Raw genomic sequence first — 19955 nt, 5'->3', positions numbered from 1 at the left:
TTCCACGCCAAACATAAAAAAGGGGAGGACAAAAGTATTGTCACTGTTCGAAAAATCATGTGATGCTTCTCTAATTTGTGTAATTAACAGCACCTGTAACTTACCTGTGGCACCTAACAGGTGTTGGCAATAACTAAATCACACTTGCAGCCAGTTGACATGGATTAACGTTGACTCAACCTCTGTCCTGTGTCCTTGTGTGTACCACATTGAGCACGGAGAAATGAAAAGACCAAAGAACTGTCTGAGGACTTGAGAAACCAAATTGTGAGGAAGCATGAGCAATCTCAAGGCTACAAGTCCATCTCCAAAGACCTGAATGTTCCTGTGTCTACCTTGCGCAGTGTCATCAAGAAGTTTAAAGCCCATGGCACTGTGGCTAACCTCCTTAGATGTGGACGGAAATGAAAAATTAACAAGAGATTTCAACGCAAGATTGTGAGGATGTTGGATAAAGAACCTCGACTAACATCTAAGCAAGTTCAAGCTGCCCTGCAGTCCGAGGGTACGACAGTGTCAACCCGTACGATCTGTCGACGTCTGAATGAAAAGGGACTGTATGGTAGGAGACCCATTAAGATCCCACTTCTTACCCCAAGACATAAAAAAGCCAGGCTAGAGTTTGCCAAAACTTACCTGAAAAAGCCTGAAACGTTTTGGAAGAATGTTCTCTGGTCAGATGAGTAGAGCTTTTTGGGCAAAGGCATCAACAGAGTTTACAGGAGAAAAAAAAAAGAGGCATTCAAAGAACACTGTCCCTACAGTCAAACATGGCGGAGGTTCCCTGATGTTTTGGGGTTGCTTTGCTGCCTGTGGCACTAGACTGATTGACCGTGTGCATGGCATTATGAAGTCTGAAGACTACCAACAAATTTTGCAGCATAATGTAGGGCCCAGTGTGAGAAAGCTGGGTCTCACTCAGAGGTCATGGGTCTTCCAGCAGGACAATGACCCAAAACACACTTCAAAAAGCACTAGAAATTGGTTTGAGAGAAAGCACTGGAGACTTCTAAGGTGGCCAGCAATAAGTCCAGCCCTGAATCCCATAGAACACCTGTGGAGAGATCTAAAAATGGCAGTTTGGAGAAGGCACCCTTCAAATATCAGGGACCTGGAGCAGTTTGCCAAAAAAGAGTGGTCTAAAATTCCTGCAAAGCATTGTAAGAAACTCATTGATGGTTACCGGAAGCGGTTGGTCGCAGTTATTTTGGCTAAAGGTTGTGCAACCAAGTATTAGGCTGAGGGTGCCAATACTTTTGTCTGGCCCATTTTTGGAGTTTTGTGTGAAATGATCATTGTTTTGCTTTTTGCTTCATTCTCTTTTGGGTTTTTTCATTTAAGACAAATTAAATGAAGATAATAATACCAAAGAATTTGTGTTTGCAATCATTTTCAGGAAGAAAATGAGTATTATCTGACAGAATGGCATGGGTGTCAATACTTTTGGCCATGACTGTATAATCTTCCCCTTTTTCTGCACTGAGAGACGGCACTCCTGCTTCCGAAAGTCCAATATTAATCCTAGAAACTCCTGCACCTTCCTTGGCTGGAGCCTTGACTTTCTCAGGTTTAGGAGCCACCCCAGATCTACTAGGGTAGTCATTAATCTGCTTAGCTGTTCTCTGCAAAGTTGAGCCGAGTCACCTATTACCAGAAAGTCGTCCAAATAAGGGACTATCAAAATGTCCTGTTCTCTCAGGTGAGCCATTGCCTCTGCCACTAATTTGGTAAATACCTGTGGGGCTACTGATAACCCGAAGGGAAGGGCTTTGTACTGGAAATAATTTCTCTCTCCTTTTATGGAGACAGATACTCTGAGGAACTTCTGAGAGTCTTTGTGTATAGGGACATGGTAGTATGCGTTGCTGAGATCCAGAACAGTCATGAAACAATTTGGAAACAGTATTTTGACTGTCGACTTTATTGACTCCATCTTGAATTTTTGAGATTTTACACAACTGTTCAGCCCCCTCAAGTTTAGGATTGTCTGGTAAGACCCATCTGGTTTGTTTATCAGGAACAACGGGGAGTAGAATCCTTCCCCTCTTTCTCAAGGGGGAACTTCCTGGAGAACGACTTTGCTTACAAGATCCAAAACCTAGTACTCCAGCGCCTCTTGTTCCTCCGGAGAGGACTGTAGGGGAGTAACGATAAAGTTCTGGGGAGGGAGAGAATGGAAGTCTATTCAAAGGCCTGTCCTGACAAGATTTAGTATCCAGAGGCTGTTTGAAATCTTTTCTCAGGTCAGAAGGAAAAGAGATAGTCTGCCCCCCACCTGGGAAAAGTCATCACTTTGAGGGCTTCATATTCCGAGAGAAGTTTCTGAAGAGGAAACCCTTGTTTCTCCTTTTCCCCTCATCCCATCTACTCTACTCCCATGGGGGCCTCCGACGGAAGAATTTTCTGCTCCGAAAGGACCGCTTGAGCGAGGGGGTGGCCAGGTTAAGGAACCCTTTTTTCTTGTCCCCTGCCTTCTGAAGGATGTCATCTAATGTTTCCCCAAACAAAAACTCTCCTTCAAATGGGATTTAACATAATTTCAATTTGGCCTGCAAATCTCCCGGCCAGCATTTGAACCAAAGTGCTCTACAGGCTGCGTTCGAGAGAGCTGCAGACTTGGATGTTAATCTGAGTCAGCAGAAGAATCCGCTAAGAAAGCAGCTGCTCCTGTATCAAGGGGATGGAATCTAGCACTTTGTTTCTGGGTATCCCATCCAGGAGTTGTTTCTCTAGCTGATCCTCCCATATCATAAGAGATCTAGAAGTACAGGTAGCTGCTATAAGATTACCCCTCGATGTTTCCCATGCCCCTTTGAGAAAAGCATCAGCCTTTTTATCTAATGGGTCTTTCAAGGTTTCCACATCTTCAAAGGGGAGGGGAAAATTTTTAGAGGCCTTGGCAGTCGCAACATCTATTTATTGGGCTTTATCCCATGATGCTGATTCTGCATCCTCGAAGGGGTATTTTCTTTTAAGGGAAGGCACTGATGAATTATTCCTATTAGTGGGAAAAACCTCTTTTTTGATCAGGGCCTGAATATTTTCATGCAAGAGAAATGCTTTCCGCTTCCTCTTGCCTAATCCCCCAAAGATTAAGTCCTGCACTGTTTTGTCGGAGCGAGGGGCTATCACCCCATAGTATCGCTTAACGCCTTAACCAAACTTTTTACCTCCTCTAGAGGAAAACAGTGGCGCCCTCCAATTTCATCATCCGAGGTTGAAGAGGTATCTGATATGAGTCTTTCTCCCCGGAGCTAGAGGACTCAGACTGGGTGTACTTGGCGGTTTTATGCTCTCTGATTTTATCCCCGTGTGAGGGATCTTAAAGGGAACCTGTCACCTGAATTTGGCGGGACCAGTTTTGGGTCATATGGGCGGAGTTTTCAGGTGTTTGATTCACCCTTTCCTTACCCGCTGGCTGCATGCTGGCCGCAATATTGGATTGAAGTTCATTCTCTGTCCTCCGTAGTACACGCCTGCGCAAGGTAATCTTGCCTTGCGCAGGCGTGTACTACGGAGGACAGAGAATGAACTTCAATCCAATATTTCGTCCAGCATGCAGCCAGCGGGTAAGGAAAGGGTGAGTCAAACACCTGAAAACTCCGCCCATATGACCCAAAACTGGTCCCGCCAAATTCAGGTGACAGGTTCCCTTTAAGGCAATTTCAACCTCCGATTTGATTACTGATCTGTGCTCGGAGGCAAAGTCTGGGGTCTCTTAACATAGCACTTGGCCTACGCAGGAATGGCATAGTCAGGTGACTGGTAATTATCACACATGGGGCAACATATGTGCTTTGATTTTCCCAATCTCTTCCTTCCCTAAATAACGAAAGAAGATAAGGGAACCCCAATTACACGGTGAACTTTCACGATCACTCACCAATCAGATGTAGCCGCGGGTAGTTTCTTGAGGAGGGATAGGATCCAATAAGGAGCTTTTTGAGGATGGAGATTTGTCCATCGCGCCGGATTTTCTGCTGCGCAGAATGACTGCTGGAGCGTCCACTCCATTTGCCTGCAGAAACATGCCTCTTAGGCTGGTGGTGTTGCGGTTCGCTGTCCTCCATCATGTCCGGGCCGCTTGCAGCAGGGAACATCTCCACGCTTTCCCTTTTGAATCTGCCACCCGGCATCCTCAGCCCTACTTCCTGTCTGCCATGGAAGTACCTCCTCTGTACTAACCTCCCAGGGGCATTTCGGCACGTGCACTGGCCGGAAACCCGGAAGCCCTGCACCCAGATCTGGTGCAGCGGCTGTACTCACCCTGCAAGACCCCTCGGTCCCAGCGGTTGCAGCTTCAGGCACCACACCAGCCACGGAAAGGGCCTCCCCACTGTCTGAACCGGACTGGCCGGGACCGGACCATCTTCAGGTACCGCCGAACTGAAGGTTCCCCGTTGGACAGGAAACCAACTTATGCGAGGGAGAGGTACCGACCTTTTTATCTGTAGGTTTCCTCCTGTCCCTGAAGGATGGATCCCCTCTCTCCATGGTGCTGTCATGGGAGAAGGAGAAAACCAGCAATTCAGGAATTGCTTGTTTTTTTTTCTACAGTTCCACGTGTGGTAAAATTGATAAGGCAGATTTATTCTTTTGGTCAGTAGGATTACAGCGATACCCAATTTATATAGTTTTTAATGTTTTGCCGCTTTCATACAATAAAAACTATTTTAAAGAAAAAAATTATTTTTGCATGGCTTTATTATGAGAGCTATAATTTTTTGCTGATGAAGTTGTATGGTGGCTTGTTTTTTGAGGGAAATTCGTACATTCGTCTTTTTGATCATGTTTTATTGCACTTTTTGTTCGCTGGTATGATGATAAAGCATTTTTTTGCCTCTTAATTTTATTTTTCTTTTATTGTGTTCACTGAAGGGGTTATCTAGTGGGACAGTTTCATAGAACTGATCTTTCCGGATGCGGCAATACCAAATAGGTGTACGTTTATTGTTTATTTACATAAATGAATGTATTTATTGGAAAAATATGGGTTTTTTTTTAGTGATGAGCGAACATACTCGTTACTCGAGATTTCCCGAGCACGCTCGGGTGGTCTCCGAGTATTTATGAGAGCTCGGATATTAAATTTTCATCGCCTCAGCAGCATGATTTAAAGCTATTAGCCAGACTGAGTACATGTGGGGATTACCTAGCAACCAGGCAACCCCCACATGTACTTCTGCTGGCTAACAGATGTAAATCATTCAGTTGCGGCGAAAAAAACTAAATCTCCGAGCACTAAAAAATACTCGGAGGACACCCGAGCGTGCTCGGGAAATCTCGAGTAACGAGTATATTCGCTCATCCCTAGTTTTTTTCTTTATTTGTGGATTTTTTTTTTTTTTTTAAAAACAACATTTTTTTGACTGTCTCATCCTGGGATATCACTGTATGGTGTCAAATCGCTGAACTGATTACTCTGCACCGCAGAGTATCACATCAGCATCGGACAGGCAGGGAAGGAGGCCTGCCAAGTCCTGCTCTCAGTTAAATGCCCACGATAGGCCTTAGCACCGATAATGGGCTTTGCTGTGGGGTGTCCGCTCTTACACAGAACTGACACCCACACCCGATTTCCGCGGCGCTCAGCGAGAAGCTGCGCGATCATGACGCCGTACATGAACAACTGTTTGCAGGAACACATCTCCTGCAGAGCAGTACCTGTAAGGTGCATGTCTAGAAGGGGTTAAAAGACTTTATTCTGGATGTGACTTTACCATATAACTATAGGATTAGTAATGGACAGGTGTCTTATAGACGCCTCTCCATTACTAAGCCGTGGGCTTGATGTCACCAGACAATACAAAGGTGATAACAACCCCACAATTATGAACCCCACTTGCCACTGTGAATGGGGTCCAGGTTTGAGAACTGTTCAATTACCCAAACTTTTCTTTAACTGTTCGGCAGAACCCACCAGACCTGAACATCCAGGGGTCCGCCCATCTCTACTCATCTCCACAGACACAGGAGACAAATGCTGGAACTTGCAGCACTCACAGCCACAGATTATGCAAATTCTTTAACTATTAATTTATTTAATTTTATTTTAAAACGTCAAATACAACAGAAAATAAAAGAAACCCCACCCCCCCCTCCCCAGTTCCTGTGAGCTCAAAGCAACACAGAACATGATCCACAAGCCATTTACACTTTAACAAAAAAAAAGCGAACCACCAGTGACGTTATTGTGCGGGCATCGGTGATCGTGTTGCAGTGTCAGTGCAAGCCCTGGAGCGCACACACCACTCACCGCCTCTGCACCGGGCCTTCAGTCCTTGTGAATGAAACGCCTTACTCCTTTCTGCGTTTCTTGCCCTCGTGATCATGCTCCTTGGAGCGGCCGCTGTCTGAGGGACGTTTGGAGCCTCCATGCTGTTTGGCCTCTTCCAAGAATTTATCCAAACCGAACGGATCCTCCTCAAACTGGACGGGGCCATCCCTACGCTGCTTTCGATCGGAGCCCGAGAAATCCTTATCAGGAACAAACCTGGGGAGAGGCAGACAACAATGGGTTAACACCGCAGGATGCAACGGTCACCATTCCCCAGCAGCTTCTTATCTCCATAATCGCACACTAGCCCAATGTTGGGTGAATGGCCCCAAGCCCACAGGTAGATCTGAGGCTACTTTGGAAGAGTACAGGTTTACGGTGCGCTGTAGTGGTCACGGCCTCCTCCGCAGGGGACATTCTCCAGAAGCCGCTCACCTGTTGGTTTTCATCAGGGTGTCTATGTCGGTGGTGTACATGTCAGAGTCGGTGTTCTTGGGCCGATAGATAGTCTGTGCCACTTCCTTACTGCTCCTCCAGGGCTGAGAGTACACGTTGTACGTTTCGTCCTCTCCTCCTGCGAAGCCACTGTCCAGACCCTGCAGCCAGACACAGAGGAGACAGCATAGCAGCGGGCGAATGGAGCTCTGGGAATGTGTCATGTTTGCACTGGATGCTGTTCTTGGGGTACACGCCACGTGTATGGGCCCAGACACCCCGTGCACATATACCTGCCCAGACACCGGTACTGCCCCTCACAATGAGCCCATGTGACAGCAGCGGTGTCCTCGTTTTTCACTCCCACGTATGACAGGCGCTCGTACCCTGCTCTGGTTGAAGAGCCGCTGATCGTACTGAATCTCTCCGGAGGGCCGTTGGCTCGGGATTCCTAGGGCGATCTGCTCGCTGATGTCTCTGTCTTCGTTCCTCTGAAGCTTGGACCTGGCGGATAGTAGAGCGAGAGGGACATTGCTGTAAGTAAAGCCCCTGGAGCCTGGTGACAGGATGCCATCGCTCCCACCTCACCTCTTATCTGGAGCGGCTCTGGACAGGTTGCGCTCGTGCTGCCGCTCTTTCCGCCTGTTGTCTCGGATCTCATCGCGCTCTCTGGCTTCGCCGTCCTCTGTGGGATGTATGTACATTTAGGAAGAGCTGCAGAGATCAGCCACCCCTCACAACTCCACGCACTCACCCTTCTCCACATGAGACTTGATTCCCGCTCTCCGCTCTCTGGCAATCTGTGCCAGCTCTCGCAGCTTCTCTTCCTTCTTCTCTTTTTCCTTCTGTGCCATCTTCCTCTCCACCTGGGCTCTCATCTCCACAGCTTCTCGGGCCTAAGGAACCAAACATGGCTCCTAAGTGACAGGGATAGGCTGCAGACAAAGTGTTATGCGAAGGACTCACCTTCCGGTCAGCAATATACAGCGCTTCAGCCAACTTTGCAAAATTCTCATTAATGTGGACGGTCTGCAATCCTCGGCCGTCAGCGGCCAGACGCTTGTCCAGGGGGATGGTGTAACCCTGTGGAGAGCAGCACAATGGTGGTGTCCCTGATACCGAACAGACCTGCGGCAGCTCAGATCAGGGCATTACCTTGGCGTTCTTCCAGTTGGATATACACGGCGGGATCTTCCATTCCTGCTGCTCCTTCACAGTCATCTGCAGAGAACAGATACAGCGGGATTACACATGGGGGCTCTGACCAACGGGGAGGGGGTGCTTCGTATTTAACAAGTGGCACACATGAGGTCGTCCAGAGACCTTCATGGTTGTGCTGGTGCTACCGCCATCTCCGCCTGTGGGATGTATGCATAGTAATTCCTGCGGCGGATCTTGGCCACAAATAGTGGCCCCGGTCTGGGAGCAGAACGTGACGAGACGTCCTGCAGGGCTCTGCAGGTGGCACATGATTGGAGCCGCTCACCTCCTAAGGCAGAAGCCAGGGGTGCTGCAATACACTTTTAACCAGTCGATCACCAGACCGTTATTTCTTGCTGAGCCCCTCTTCTGTACTCTGTGACGAGGCTTGGTTTCCTGCCGGTTTCTATAGTTATTTTTTTCTTATGTTAATGTAAATTTATAGGATTTAGATTTTGCAACACAAATATAAAAAAAGCGAATATAAGTTTGTGTTTTTCCCCATGTCTTTTCCTGTTCATGTTTCTCCTCAAGCACCCGACTACAGTTGTGTGGACACCAAACATCTAGTGTCGGAACAAAGTGATTTGCAGCATCCCCCTCCTTCGGCCATGACAGGGGTCTATGGCCACTACACAGGAGTGGGAATGCCGCCTCTTACAAGACAGCAACCGCAGATGCTTTGTGCACATTTACTGCACAGAATTTATCCCCAGGAGATGAAAGTTACAGGGGAGATCACACGTCAGTGGCAGAGCCACTCATGTTACCACCAGGCCCTGCAGATGCTGTAAATTCACAAGGCTCAGCTCCAGGACATGTGCATCCCCACCGGCTCGTCATAGCAGAGTCCGACATGCTGTGCCCATCTCACTGCAGAAGAAACCAGTGGCCTTCTCCCTGCCCACCCTGCGATTTCAGCTACATCATACTATGAGGGGATTGCGCAGAATAAAATTGGTCGCTTCTACTTAAGCAGGGGCATAAGGTGGCACCTACCTTTCTGCTGGGAGAATGCATAACAGGTGCTGGGGGGGACGGCGGTCCACGAGGGATCTTTTTGTTAATCCTGAGACAAGACAGCAGTCTTAGTTTTCCTCCCATTCTTTGACCTCCAGCCTCTTTCCACCCAAGAAATACTCACTTGAAGCGAGGCGGTTCCATGGGGTCTTTCTGCATCTCCACCATCCGGATGACCCTCTGTTTGGCTCCAGAGTTAAATGCCACCCCCTGCTGAGACGGCGTGTACCTGAGAGAGCAATGTGCCATTATATGAGGAGTGATCTCACTAGCCCCCCCATAGCCCTGTGGGGTCGCTCACCTGATGTACTGAGCAGGTGCCAGCTTGTCTGCTGCTCGGACTGGCATGGCTGCAGCTATCTTCTGGGACACCGCCTTATCCAGGGCCTGACGAGTCTTCTCTGTCAGCTGAAAGATAATAGTTGGAATCCTGCCATTAATGGTGAAAAACTATGTATGTCTGAGAGAAGCAGCACCACCAGAAAAGCCAGACCCTCCTCGCACCTCGCGAACAGCCTCCTCATCCGGCCTCTGCAGCTCAGGGTCATCGTCATCCATCACCTCCTTAGGGACGAGGTCGGTGTATTTGCTGAATATGACCTGGAAAAAGACAATACCGAGAAAGCGATGAGGAAGAACGTCAGGAACTGAAAAGCAGCATCTGCAACATCAGAGGATGCGGATGATGGGAGTAGTGATAAATTGTGTGATAGGAGAGTAGATCGTGAGCTATTGGGGTCAGGGATGATGGGAGTAGTGATACAGTGACCCATCCTCTGTGTTTAGCTATCGCTCAATATCTCTTCTCCCTTACACCTCAAAACTACTGGAAAAGCATGTCCGTCTTGATGTGTCCTCCCACCTCTCCTCCTGCTCCCTTTAACCGGTTACAATCTGGCTTCCGACCCAATCACTCAACTGAAACTGCCCTAACTAAAGTGACCAACGACCTACTAAACGCCAAGAGCAAGCGAAACTACTGTGTCCTCCTTCTCCTGGACCTGTCTTCTGCCTTTGACACTGTGGACCATTCCCTCCAGCTACAAATTCTATCATCTCTTGGCATCACAGACTTGGCCCTATCCTGGATCTCATCATATCTAACAGACCGACCATTCAGTGTCTCCCTCCCCCACACCACCTCCTCACCCCGTTTGTCAGTGTTCCCCAAGGCTCAGTCCTAGGGCCCCTGCTCTTCTCCATCTACACCTTCGGCCTGGGACAGCTCATAGAATCCCAAGGTTTGCAGTATCATCTCTACGCCGATGACACGCAGATCTACCTATCCAGACCTGACCTCCTTACCAAAATCCCGCACTGTCTGTCTGCTATTTCAGCTTTCTTTTCTGCGCGCTTTCTAAAACTGAACATGGACAAAACAGAATTCATCATCTTTCCCCCATCTCACTCTACCAGACCTATCCATCAATGTAAATGGCTGCACACTTTCCCCAGTCCCACACGCTCGGTGCCTCGGGGTGATCCTCGACTTTGCCCTCTCTTTCAAGCCACATATCCAAGCTCTTGCCTCCTCCTGACAACTCAAACTCAAAAATATTTCCCGGATCCGCGCATTCCTTGACCATGAAACCACAAAAACACTAGTGCATGCCCTTATCTCCCGCCATACTACTGCAACCTCCTACTCTCTGGACTCCCCTCTAGCACCACTCCAATCCATTCTACACTGTGCTGCCCGACTAATCCAACTGTCTCCCCATTACTCCCCAGCCTCTCCTCTGCCAAGCCCTTCACTGGCTTCCTATTGTCCAGAGGCTCCAGTTCAAAATCCTTACAATGATATACAAAGCCATCCACAACCTGTCTTCTCCATACATCTGTGACCTCGTCTCCCGGTACTTACCTACACGCAACCTCCGATCCTCTCAAGATCTCCTTCTCTACTCCCCTATTATCTCCTCTTCCCACAACCGCATACAAGACTTCTCCCGTGCTTCCCCCATACTCTGGAACCCTCTACCCCAACACATCAGACTCTTGCCTACCATGGAAACCTTCAAAAGGAACCTGAAGACTCATCTCTTCCGACAAGTCTACAATCTGCAGTAACCAACGAATCACCAAACCGCTGCATGACCAGCTCTACCCTCACCTACTGTATTCTCACCCATCCCCTATAGACTGTGAGCCCTCTCGGGCAGGGTCCTCTCTCCTTCTGCACCTGTTAGTGCCTTGTATTGCTCCTGTTTACTGTACTTGTCTATATTTGCCCCTTTTCACATGTAAAGCGCCATGGAATAAATGGCGCTATATAAATGTATAATAATAATCATAATAATAGTCGGCATCACTAGCAGTCCGGGCACGGAGCCTTCTCGCAGATCTGCTGTCAGACACAGTGGGCAGCCTGTGGTAGCAGTACGGGTGAGGATATTCGCACCTTATCCTTGGATTGACCCTGCCGAGCGATGGCGTCATACTTGATCTTGCCCTCGGCATCCACCTGTATGGCCAGGGCGTTGGACGTACGCTTCTTCCTCCCCATCTCCAGCGGGTACTGAGCCACATGAATCTCTGGAAAGGCGCCGCCATCTGCAAAATCCTGCGAGGATCACAAGATAGTGAAAGATGACAGATGTGACCCTGGCAGCCACCACGATACATCCATACCAGCCACTCACCTCCAGGGTCCGGGGTACCCAGCCTTTCCGGTGGCCATAAGGAGGCGGCTCTCGACGTGATGCCACCAGCGCCGTCTGACGAGACTTCTGAGCTCTGAGCTTCTCCTCCGCCTCCAGCTGATCCTGGGAAAGCTGTGTGGGGGCTGGCAGAAAACTGAGAAACAGCGAGATCCTCTGTCACAGGGCAAATCTGCACATATGGGCCCAACCCCAAGAGTGACAGTGGCAGGAGGGGGCCAAAACCCACAGAGTGGCAGGAGGGGGCCAAAAACCCACAGAGTGGCAGGAGGGGGCCAAAAACCCACAGACTGGCAGGAGGGGGCCAAAAACCCACAGACTGGCAGGAGGGGGCCAAAAACCCACAGACTGGCAGGAGGGGGCCAAAAACCCACAGACTGGCAGGAGGGGGCCAAAAACCCACAGACTGGCAGGAGGGGGCCAAAAACCCACAGACTGGCAGGAGGGGGCCAAAAACCCACAGACTGGCAGGAGGGGGCCAAAAACCCACAGACTGGCAGGAGGGGGCCAAAAACCCACAGACTGGCAGGAGGGGGCCAAAAACCCACAGACTGGCAGGAGGGGGCCAAAAACCCACAGACTGGCAGGAGGGGGCCAAAAACCCACAGACTGGCAGGAGGGGGCCAAAAACCCACAGACTGGCAGGAGGGGGCCAAAAACCCACAGACTGGCAGGAGGGGGCCAAAAACCCACAGACTGGCAGGAGGGGGCCAAAAACCCACAGACTGGCAGGAGGGGGCCAAAAACCCACAGACTGGCAGGAGGGGGCCAAAAACCCACAGACTGGCAGGAGGGGGCCAAAAACCCACAGACTGGCAGGAGGGGGCCAAAAACCCACAGACTGGCAGGAGGGGGCCAAAAACCCACAGACTGGCAGGAGGGGGCCAAAAACCCACAGACTGGCAGGAGGGGGCCAAAAACCCACAGACTGGCAGGAGGGGGCCAAAAACCCACAGACTGGCAGGAGGGGGCCAAAAACCCACAGACTGGCAGGAGGGGGCCAAAAACCCACAGACTGGCAGGAGGGGGCCAAAAACCCACAGACTGGCAGGAGGGGGCCAAAAACCCACAGACTGGCAGGAGGGGGCCAAAAACCCACAGACTGGCAGGAGGGGGCCAAAAACCCACAGACTGGCAGGAGGGGGCCAAAAACCCACAGACTGGCAGGAGGGGGCCAAAAACCCACAGACTGGCAGGAGGGGGCCAAAAACCCACAGACTGGCAGGAGGGGGCCAAAAACCCACAGACTGGCAGGAGGGGGCCAAAAACCCACAGACTGGCAGGAGGGGGCCAAAAACCCACAGACTGGCAGGAGGGGGCCAAAAACCCACAGACTGGCAGGAGGGGGCCAAAAACCCACAGACTGGCAGGAGGGGGCCAAAAACCCACAGACTGGCAGGAGGGGGCCAAAAACCCACAGACTGGCAGGAGGGGGCCAAAAACCCACAGACTGGCAGGAGGGGGCCAAAAACCCACAGACTGGCAGGAGGGGGCCAAAAACCCACAGACTGGCAGGAGGGGGCCAAAAACCCACAGACTGGCAGGAGGGGGCCAAAAACCCACAGACTGGCAGGAGGGGGCCAAAAACCCACAGACTGGCAGGAGGGGGCCAAAAACCCACAGACTGGCAGGAGGGGGCCAAAACCCACAGACTGGCAGGAGGGGGGGGGGGGGAACGAACGAATATGACCCCCAGACCATCAGAAAGAGGGGGGAGTTCTCCTTGCAGAAACCTCACGCAATGCTTCATGGGAGAGAAGGATGCATATTAGCTCCCTCTCTGAGTTGGGCAAGAGACACCCCACATGAGCTGCTGCCATGTCCCCTCGGCTCTCGGGTGGGTTCCACAGCATTCTCTGCCAGCACTAGGCTGTTACCCGTCCATGACACCCACAGATGAACTTAAAAGACCCAGCGGACTCCTCACCTCACCAGCGCCATCTCTGCAACCAGTCCTTACAACCGGAAAAAGCTTTCTGATAAACCGGAACTGACTAGGGTCACATGACCAACTGAGAGCGCGCCCAGCACTAGAGGAGTGTACTGGGCCTGCCGCCATGATGTCGAAGCTCACCTGATGTTCCTGTCACCAGGCTCCCCCTTCCTTGTACCGACGGATAGTTTCTCCCAGCCCCACCTCCCCTTTTACTTCCAGCGCAGGAGGCAGCATCTGAACTACATGTCCCGGCGTGCACATCGGTTTGAACTGTACCAACAGCGCTGTAGGAGGGGAGGTTTTTAGGAGAGGTACAGCAGTAAAATCAGAGGACTTACAGGCAGACGGAGAAGAGTCCGCTCTCTACAGTTCATCCCCTGTCACGTGACGTGTCAGTGGTGGGAACCTCGTGGCCCCCGTCCTGCAGGGTCAGACACGTGAGTGGGTACTGTCCCCTGCGCTGCTCTTGTGCTTGTGTTGCAGGTTGGGGGCCAGGATGGTGAGGGCCTCGTTCAGACTGGTTTCCTTGCTCACTGCCGGTATGGCCACCTCTGGCTGTGTCATCTATGGGGCGCGCTCTTGGGATCCCAGTGACTTTGGGGTGGTGCGGATCAGCAGAGCGGTGCTGACGGTGAGTGACAGCGGTCACCCTGGAGATGTCTGTGCGGGCTGTCATGTGGCCTGACGTCTCTTTCCTGCCTTGCAGACTGCAGCCGTGATCTGGGACTACCTGGTGACGCTCCGCAATGTTCCCCCGGGCTCTGAGGAATATGAGGTCGTCATGTCTCAGGTACAGCGCTGCCCCAGGACACGGCGGCCCCTGTGTGCTCCTCAAATCCTTCTTGTACACTGTCTGCTCCTAGGTGCATGCTCGCTGTGCGCGCCGCCTGCTGGACCTGTGCTGCGCCAACCGTGGCACCTACATAAAGGTGGGGCAGCACCTGGGGGCTCTGGAGTACCTTCTGCCCCCGGAGTACACCCGCACACTGAGCGTGCTCCACAGCCAGGCCCCGGCCACCCCGCTGCCTGACGTGCTGCACATCATCCAGGAGGAGCTGAGGACGGAGGTACGGCGCTGCACCCCATCGGTGCTTTATCGCTGCCCCTCATTGATGCAGGCGCTTATTATGAGCTGCAATTAATCAGCCACCCACAGATCTGACGGGGGCATCAGGACAAGGTCACCACGTATTAATAACACTCACGCTCTACTCATAAAGCCAGATCACGGGCTGGAGATTTATTGCCTCAGATATTGCTGTCTGGAGAGGGAGCGGTGAGCACGAACCACAGATAAACCTCCAGTGAGGATGAGGCAGGTGTGAATGCTGGGGGGGCAGTCACATACAAGGGGGAGGGATGTCACACAACTGAGAGGGAGAAACACATATTGGGGATTTTCACCCCACTGAGAGACCCCACTGGGAGAGACAGACACATACTGGGGGGTTGTCACCCCACCGGGAGAGACAGACACACACTGGGATATTGTCACCCCACCGGGAGAGGCAGACACATACTGGGGGGGTTGTCACCCCACCGGGATAGGCAGACACATACTGGGGGGTTGTCACCCCACCGGGAGAGACAGAAACATACTGGGGGGGTTGTCACCCCACCGGGATAGGCAGACACATACTGGGGGTTGTCACCCCACCGGGAGAGGCAGACACATACTGGGGGGGTTGTCACCCCACCGGGAGAGGCAGAAACATGCTGGGGGGGTTGTCACCCCACCGGGAGAGGCAGAAACATGCTGGGGGGGTTGTCACCCCACCAGTAGAGGCAGACACATACTGGGGGTTGTCACCCCACCGGGAGAGGCAGATACAACTGGGGGCTTGTCACCCCACCGGGAGAGACAGATACATACTGGGGGGTTGTCACCCCACCAGTAGAGGCAGATACATACTGGGGGGTTGTCACCCCACCGGGAGAGGCAGATACATACTGGGGGGTTGTCACCCCACCAGTAGAGGCAGATACATACTGGGGGGTTGTCACCCCACCAGTAGAGGCAGATACATACTGGGGGTTTTTCACCCCACCGGGAGAGGCAGACACATACTAGGGGGGTTGTCACACAACTGGGAGGGAGAGGCACATACGGGGGAGGTCACACATACTAGGGAATGGGTTGTCATGTGTACGGAGAAAGTTGTTACACTCCCCCACGCGGCCAGGGGGAGAGGGAATCACACATACTAAGGCGATGGGTTGTTGTGCGGCCATGGAAAGGTTTTGCATGCTGTGGGGTTGTCACACAGCCTGGGGGGTTATAGACAGGCTGGATTTTGCAGTACGAGCAGACTTCTACCTGTGGTTTCTCCCTCCAGACGTCGGATCTGTTTGCACAATTTGAGGAGACCCCTCTGGGTGCAGCCTCATTGGCGCAGGTCCACCGAGCAGTTCTCAGGGATGGTCGGATGGTAGCTGTGAAGGTCCAGCATCCTAAAGTGAGGGAGCAAAGTTCACAGGACATCATGATCATGGAGGTAGGAGAGGTGTATGCTGAGACTGTAGGTTCATGTTGGCACCAAGCACAGTGGATCACATTGTCCTCTGGGTAGACACTTATTAAGCCCTTACCCTGGGTCTGTTGCAGAGACTCATTTTGTCCCAAACGCCCACAAAAATCACAGTTGATAATGCACATGAAGACAGGGCTGCCGTCACCTCACCAACCTGTGTGACCAGTAGTGTCTGCTCTCCAGGTCCTTCTCCAGGCAGTGAAGAAAGTCTTCCCGCAGTTTGAATTCATGTGGTTGGTGGAAGAAGCTAAGAAGAATCTTCCCCGAGAGCTGGACTTCCTGAATGAGGCCCGCAACGCTGAGAAAATGACAGCTATGGTCCACAGGTTCCCCTTCCTGAAGGTAGGAGCGGTCTCTACATGATCCACACAGATCATCTGATGGATGCCCTGGAGGCAAAGCATATTCATCCATGTATATGGGACTGGTCATGCCGTGTAGCTGCTGTAATGACTTGTCTCCAGCAGGTGTCAGTATTGTGCGAGTTAGTCGTGACTAATGCCGTGAGCACACGTGCCGTACTGTGCTGCACAGTACATGTGGCTGTTCTGTTTGTTGCAGGGGTATTTGGACTTGGCTGGAGAGGTCCAGGGAGCGTGCCGGCTCCTTCAGACATCTCTTACTGGGGGCCGCCATTGTGCTGGCTCCTGTAACGGTTGTTCATCAGCTCTCTTACTTTGTTTCAGATACCTAAAATCCACTGGGACGTGAGCACAGAGAGGGTCCTGGTGATGGAGTACATGGAGGGCGGACAGGTCAACGACCTGCGCTACATGGAGAGAAACCACATCGATGTGAACCAGGTAAGGTGCCGCTCTGTTCCAGACATTGAGGGTTAATGATCTTGTGCAGTCAGTGACAGGGGGAGTCTGCGGTTTCACCAGGACCCCCTGGCGCTCTGATGCTGTAATTACCATGTTATAACTAGGCTCCCCTCCCCCTCTGCATGGAGTCTCCTGTCCTCGGGCCCACACCACAGCCTCTCCTGCTTTGCGCTGACTCTCACGTGGCCGCCCTGTGGTTTCACCTGTTAGTGACTGATTTTTTTGGTCACTGTAATTTAGAGGGAAAGTGGGCACCAGCAGATATGGGGGGCATTGGACGCAGTAGTCCCCCAAGTCACCCGAACTGCAAAACCATACTTCAGACGTTATTCCTCCTAGAAATGTCCACCTGAACTGACAACAAAGCGCAACGCTTCCCCAACTGGTGACATATAGTTGTCAGACAGCATATATGTCTAGGAGAAACAACAGAGGAGCAGAAAAATAACAAAAGACGAAAAGCGTTCACTAAAGCGTTCGTGTCAGGAGGGCGGAGGGGGTGTCACTACTGGGGCGAGGCTGAGAACCTCTTTCTCCATATACAGGCAGGTTTTCAGCAGTGATAGATGAGCGGCAGTGCTGGAGTATAAGGGATGTGGTCTCATCAGATCAGTGATGTCATCACCTGGGAGCGGGGCTTATAACCTCACATGTACAGTACAGACCAAAAGTTTGGACACACCTTCTCATGTAAAGATTTTTCTGTATTTTCATGACTATGAAAATTGTACATTCACACTGAAGGCATCAAAACTATGAATTAACACATGTGGAATTATATACTTAACAAAAAAGTATGAAACAACTGAAATTATGTCTTATAGTCTAGGTTCTTCAAAGTAGCCACCTTTTGCTTTGATGACTGCTTTGCACACTCTTGGCATTCTCTTGATGAGCTTCAAGAGGTAGTCACCGGGAATGATCTTCCAACAATCTTGAAGGAGTTCCCAGAGATGCTTAGCACTTGTTGGCCCTTGTGCCTTCACTCTGCGGTCCAGTTCACCCCAAACCATCGATTGGGTTCAGGTCTGGTGACTGTGGAGGCCAGGTCATCTGGCGTAGCACCCCATCACTCTCCTTCTTAGTCAAATAGCCCTTACACAGCCTGGAGGTGTGTTTGGGGTCATTATCCTGTTGAAAAATAAATGATGGTCCAACTAAACGCAAACCGTATGGAATAGCATGCCGCTGCAAGATGCTGTGGTAGCCATGCTGGTTCAGTATGCCTTCAGTTTTGAATAAATCCCCAGCAGTGTCACCAGCAAAGCACCCACACACCATCACACGTCCTCCTCCATGCTTCACGGTAGGAACCAGGCATGTAGAGTCCATCCGTTCACCTTTCCTGCGTCGCACAAAGACACGTTGGTTGGAACCAAAGATCTCAAATTTGGACTCATCAGACCAAAGCACAGATTTCCACTGGTCTAATGTCCATTCCTTGTGTTCTTTAGCCCAAACAAGTCTCTTCTGCTTGTTGCCTGTCCTTAGCAGTGGTTTCCTAGCAGTTATTTTACAATGAAGGCCTGCTGCACAAAGTCTCCTCTTAACAGTTGTTGTAGAGATGTGTCTGCTGCTAGAACTCTGTGTGGCATAGACCTGGTCTGTAATCTGAGCTGCTGTTAACCTGCAATTTCTGAGGCTGGTGACTCGGATAAACTTATCCTCAGAAGCAGAGGTGACTCTTGGTCTTCCTTTCCTGGGGTTGTCCTCATGTGAGCCAGTTTCTTTGTAGCGCTTGATGGTTTTTGCCACTGCACTTGGGGACACTTTCAAAGTTTGCCCAATTTTTCGGACTGACTGACCTTCATTTCTTAAAGTAATGATGGCCACTCGTTTTTCTTTACTTAGCTGCTTTCTTTCTTGCCATAATACAAATTCTAACAGTCTATTCAGTAGGACTATAAGCTGTGTATCCACCAGACTTCTGCACAACACAACTGATGGTCCCAACCACATTTATAAGGCAAGAAATTCCACTTATTAAACCTGACAGGGCACACCTGTGTAGTGAAAACCATTCCGGGTGACTACAGTGCCGGCAAAAATAATCTTTACAAGTTCAATGAAACCACAAAATCTTAATATTCAAGTGGATTCAAGTGTTTTATTGTGGATATTTTATTACAATTAGTATTTTGACATGTCACCCTTACATTTTATCACCATCTGCAGTCGTTTAGGCATGGATTCAGTACCCCACACCATCACACTGTGAGGGTGTTTAACAGTCTTAACTGTATATTTTGGGTCATACCGCGACACGGTACTCGGACGATGCACAACCTTTGAGCCTCCCCTTACCAGCCTGAAAGTGCTCTCATCACTTTTTTCCACACTTCAGATGTCCAATCTTGATATTTCTTACAAAAGGCAAGCCTTTTCGTCTGCATTGCTGCTGTGAGCATGGTCTTCTTTGCGGCACGGCAACTTGGCAGACCCAGGTCCTTCTGCAGGCGGTGATGAATTGTCCTAGTTGCGATGTTCTGGAGGAGCATAGAGTACTTGTTTTTTTAGTTCAATGGCAGTTATAGAAGGATGTGACATCACTTCACGCTTCAGAAGCTTATCAGTCCTTGGTGAAGTCTTCTTAGGTGCACCAGAGCCTGACTTCCTCTGCGGTACCATCCCAGGAGGTAATGATGCCGCCGACCGCTTCAGTTGATAAATTGCTTCTCTTGACACTCCCAGATCTCTAGCTACAGCAATCACCGAATCCCCCTTCTCGAGCAGAGTCAAGGCACCGGATTTCCCTTCCATTTTAAGCTTCTTTCGACCCATTGTGGGAGATAATAAAAAAACTGAGGGAGATAATAAAAGACTGCCTAATAGCAAAACTGGCTGAGCTGCACATAACAACCAATCAAAGTGCAGCTTTCACTTTACCAGAGAAGTGAAAACTGAGCGTTGATTGGTTGATATTTGCAACAAAGCCAGCTTTAATAGTAGACAGTTTTTAATTATCTCCCCCATTGTGTACACTTTTAAAAAGTGAAATTATTATGTGGATTTTACATGTAAAGTTTTTTTTTGCCGGCACTGTACCTCTTGAAGCTCATCAAGAGAATGCCA

At 50.5% G+C, this 19955-nt stretch overlaps 2 protein-coding genes across 2 annotated transcripts in view; one reads left to right on the top strand and one right to left on the bottom strand.

The window, feature by feature from the left end:
* Positions 1–6027: 6027 nt before the first annotated feature.
* SNW1 (SNW domain containing 1) lies at positions 6028–13598 on the bottom strand. Its single transcript, XM_069735765.1, has 14 exons — positions 13520–13598; positions 11575–11728; positions 11334–11495; positions 9437–9532; positions 9234–9340; positions 9057–9161; positions 8912–8981; positions 7868–7933; positions 7679–7795; positions 7467–7608; positions 7301–7397; positions 7099–7216; positions 6713–6873; positions 6028–6493 (listed from the first exon to the last, which is right to left on the bottom strand). Exons 1-14 carry the CDS (start codon positions 13531–13533, stop codon positions 6298–6300), a joined length of 1605 nt encoding a protein of 534 aa, XP_069591866.1. The 5' UTR covers positions 13534–13598; the 3' UTR covers positions 6028–6297.
* A 43-nt stretch (positions 13599–13641) lies between these two features.
* ADCK1 (aarF domain containing kinase 1) overlaps positions 13642–19955 on the top strand; it is a 33766-nt gene continuing 27452 nt past the window's right edge. The window contains exons 1-6 of the mRNA XM_069735763.1: positions 13642–14159; positions 14235–14318; positions 14392–14595; positions 15865–16023; positions 16243–16401; positions 16746–16862. Coding sequence (XP_069591864.1) covers positions 14025–14159; positions 14235–14318; positions 14392–14595; positions 15865–16023; positions 16243–16401; positions 16746–16862 — 858 coding nt within the window. The 5' untranslated portion in view covers positions 13642–14024. The remainder of the gene's footprint in view (positions 14160–14234; positions 14319–14391; positions 14596–15864; positions 16024–16242; positions 16402–16745; positions 16863–19955) is intronic.

Source organism: Ranitomeya imitator, chromosome 1, assembly GCF_032444005.1.
Source record: "Ranitomeya imitator isolate aRanImi1 chromosome 1, aRanImi1.pri, whole genome shotgun sequence".
Classification (NCBI taxonomy): Eukaryota; Metazoa; Chordata; class Amphibia; order Anura; family Dendrobatidae; genus Ranitomeya; species Ranitomeya imitator.
This window is presented reverse-complemented; position numbering and strand designations above follow the sequence as displayed.

Excerpts from the sequence above, each read along its gene's own strand:
- SNW1 (XM_069735765.1), bottom strand. Across the intron at positions 9,162-9,233 it reads GCACCTGCTCAGTACATCAG|GTACACGCCGTCTCAGCAGG; the intron begins GTGAGCGACCCC and ends TTGCTCTCTCAG. Across the intron at positions 7,398-7,466 it reads CAAGTCTCATGTGGAGAAGG|AGGACGGCGAAGCCAGAGAG; the intron begins GTGAGTGCGTGG and ends TACATCCCACAG.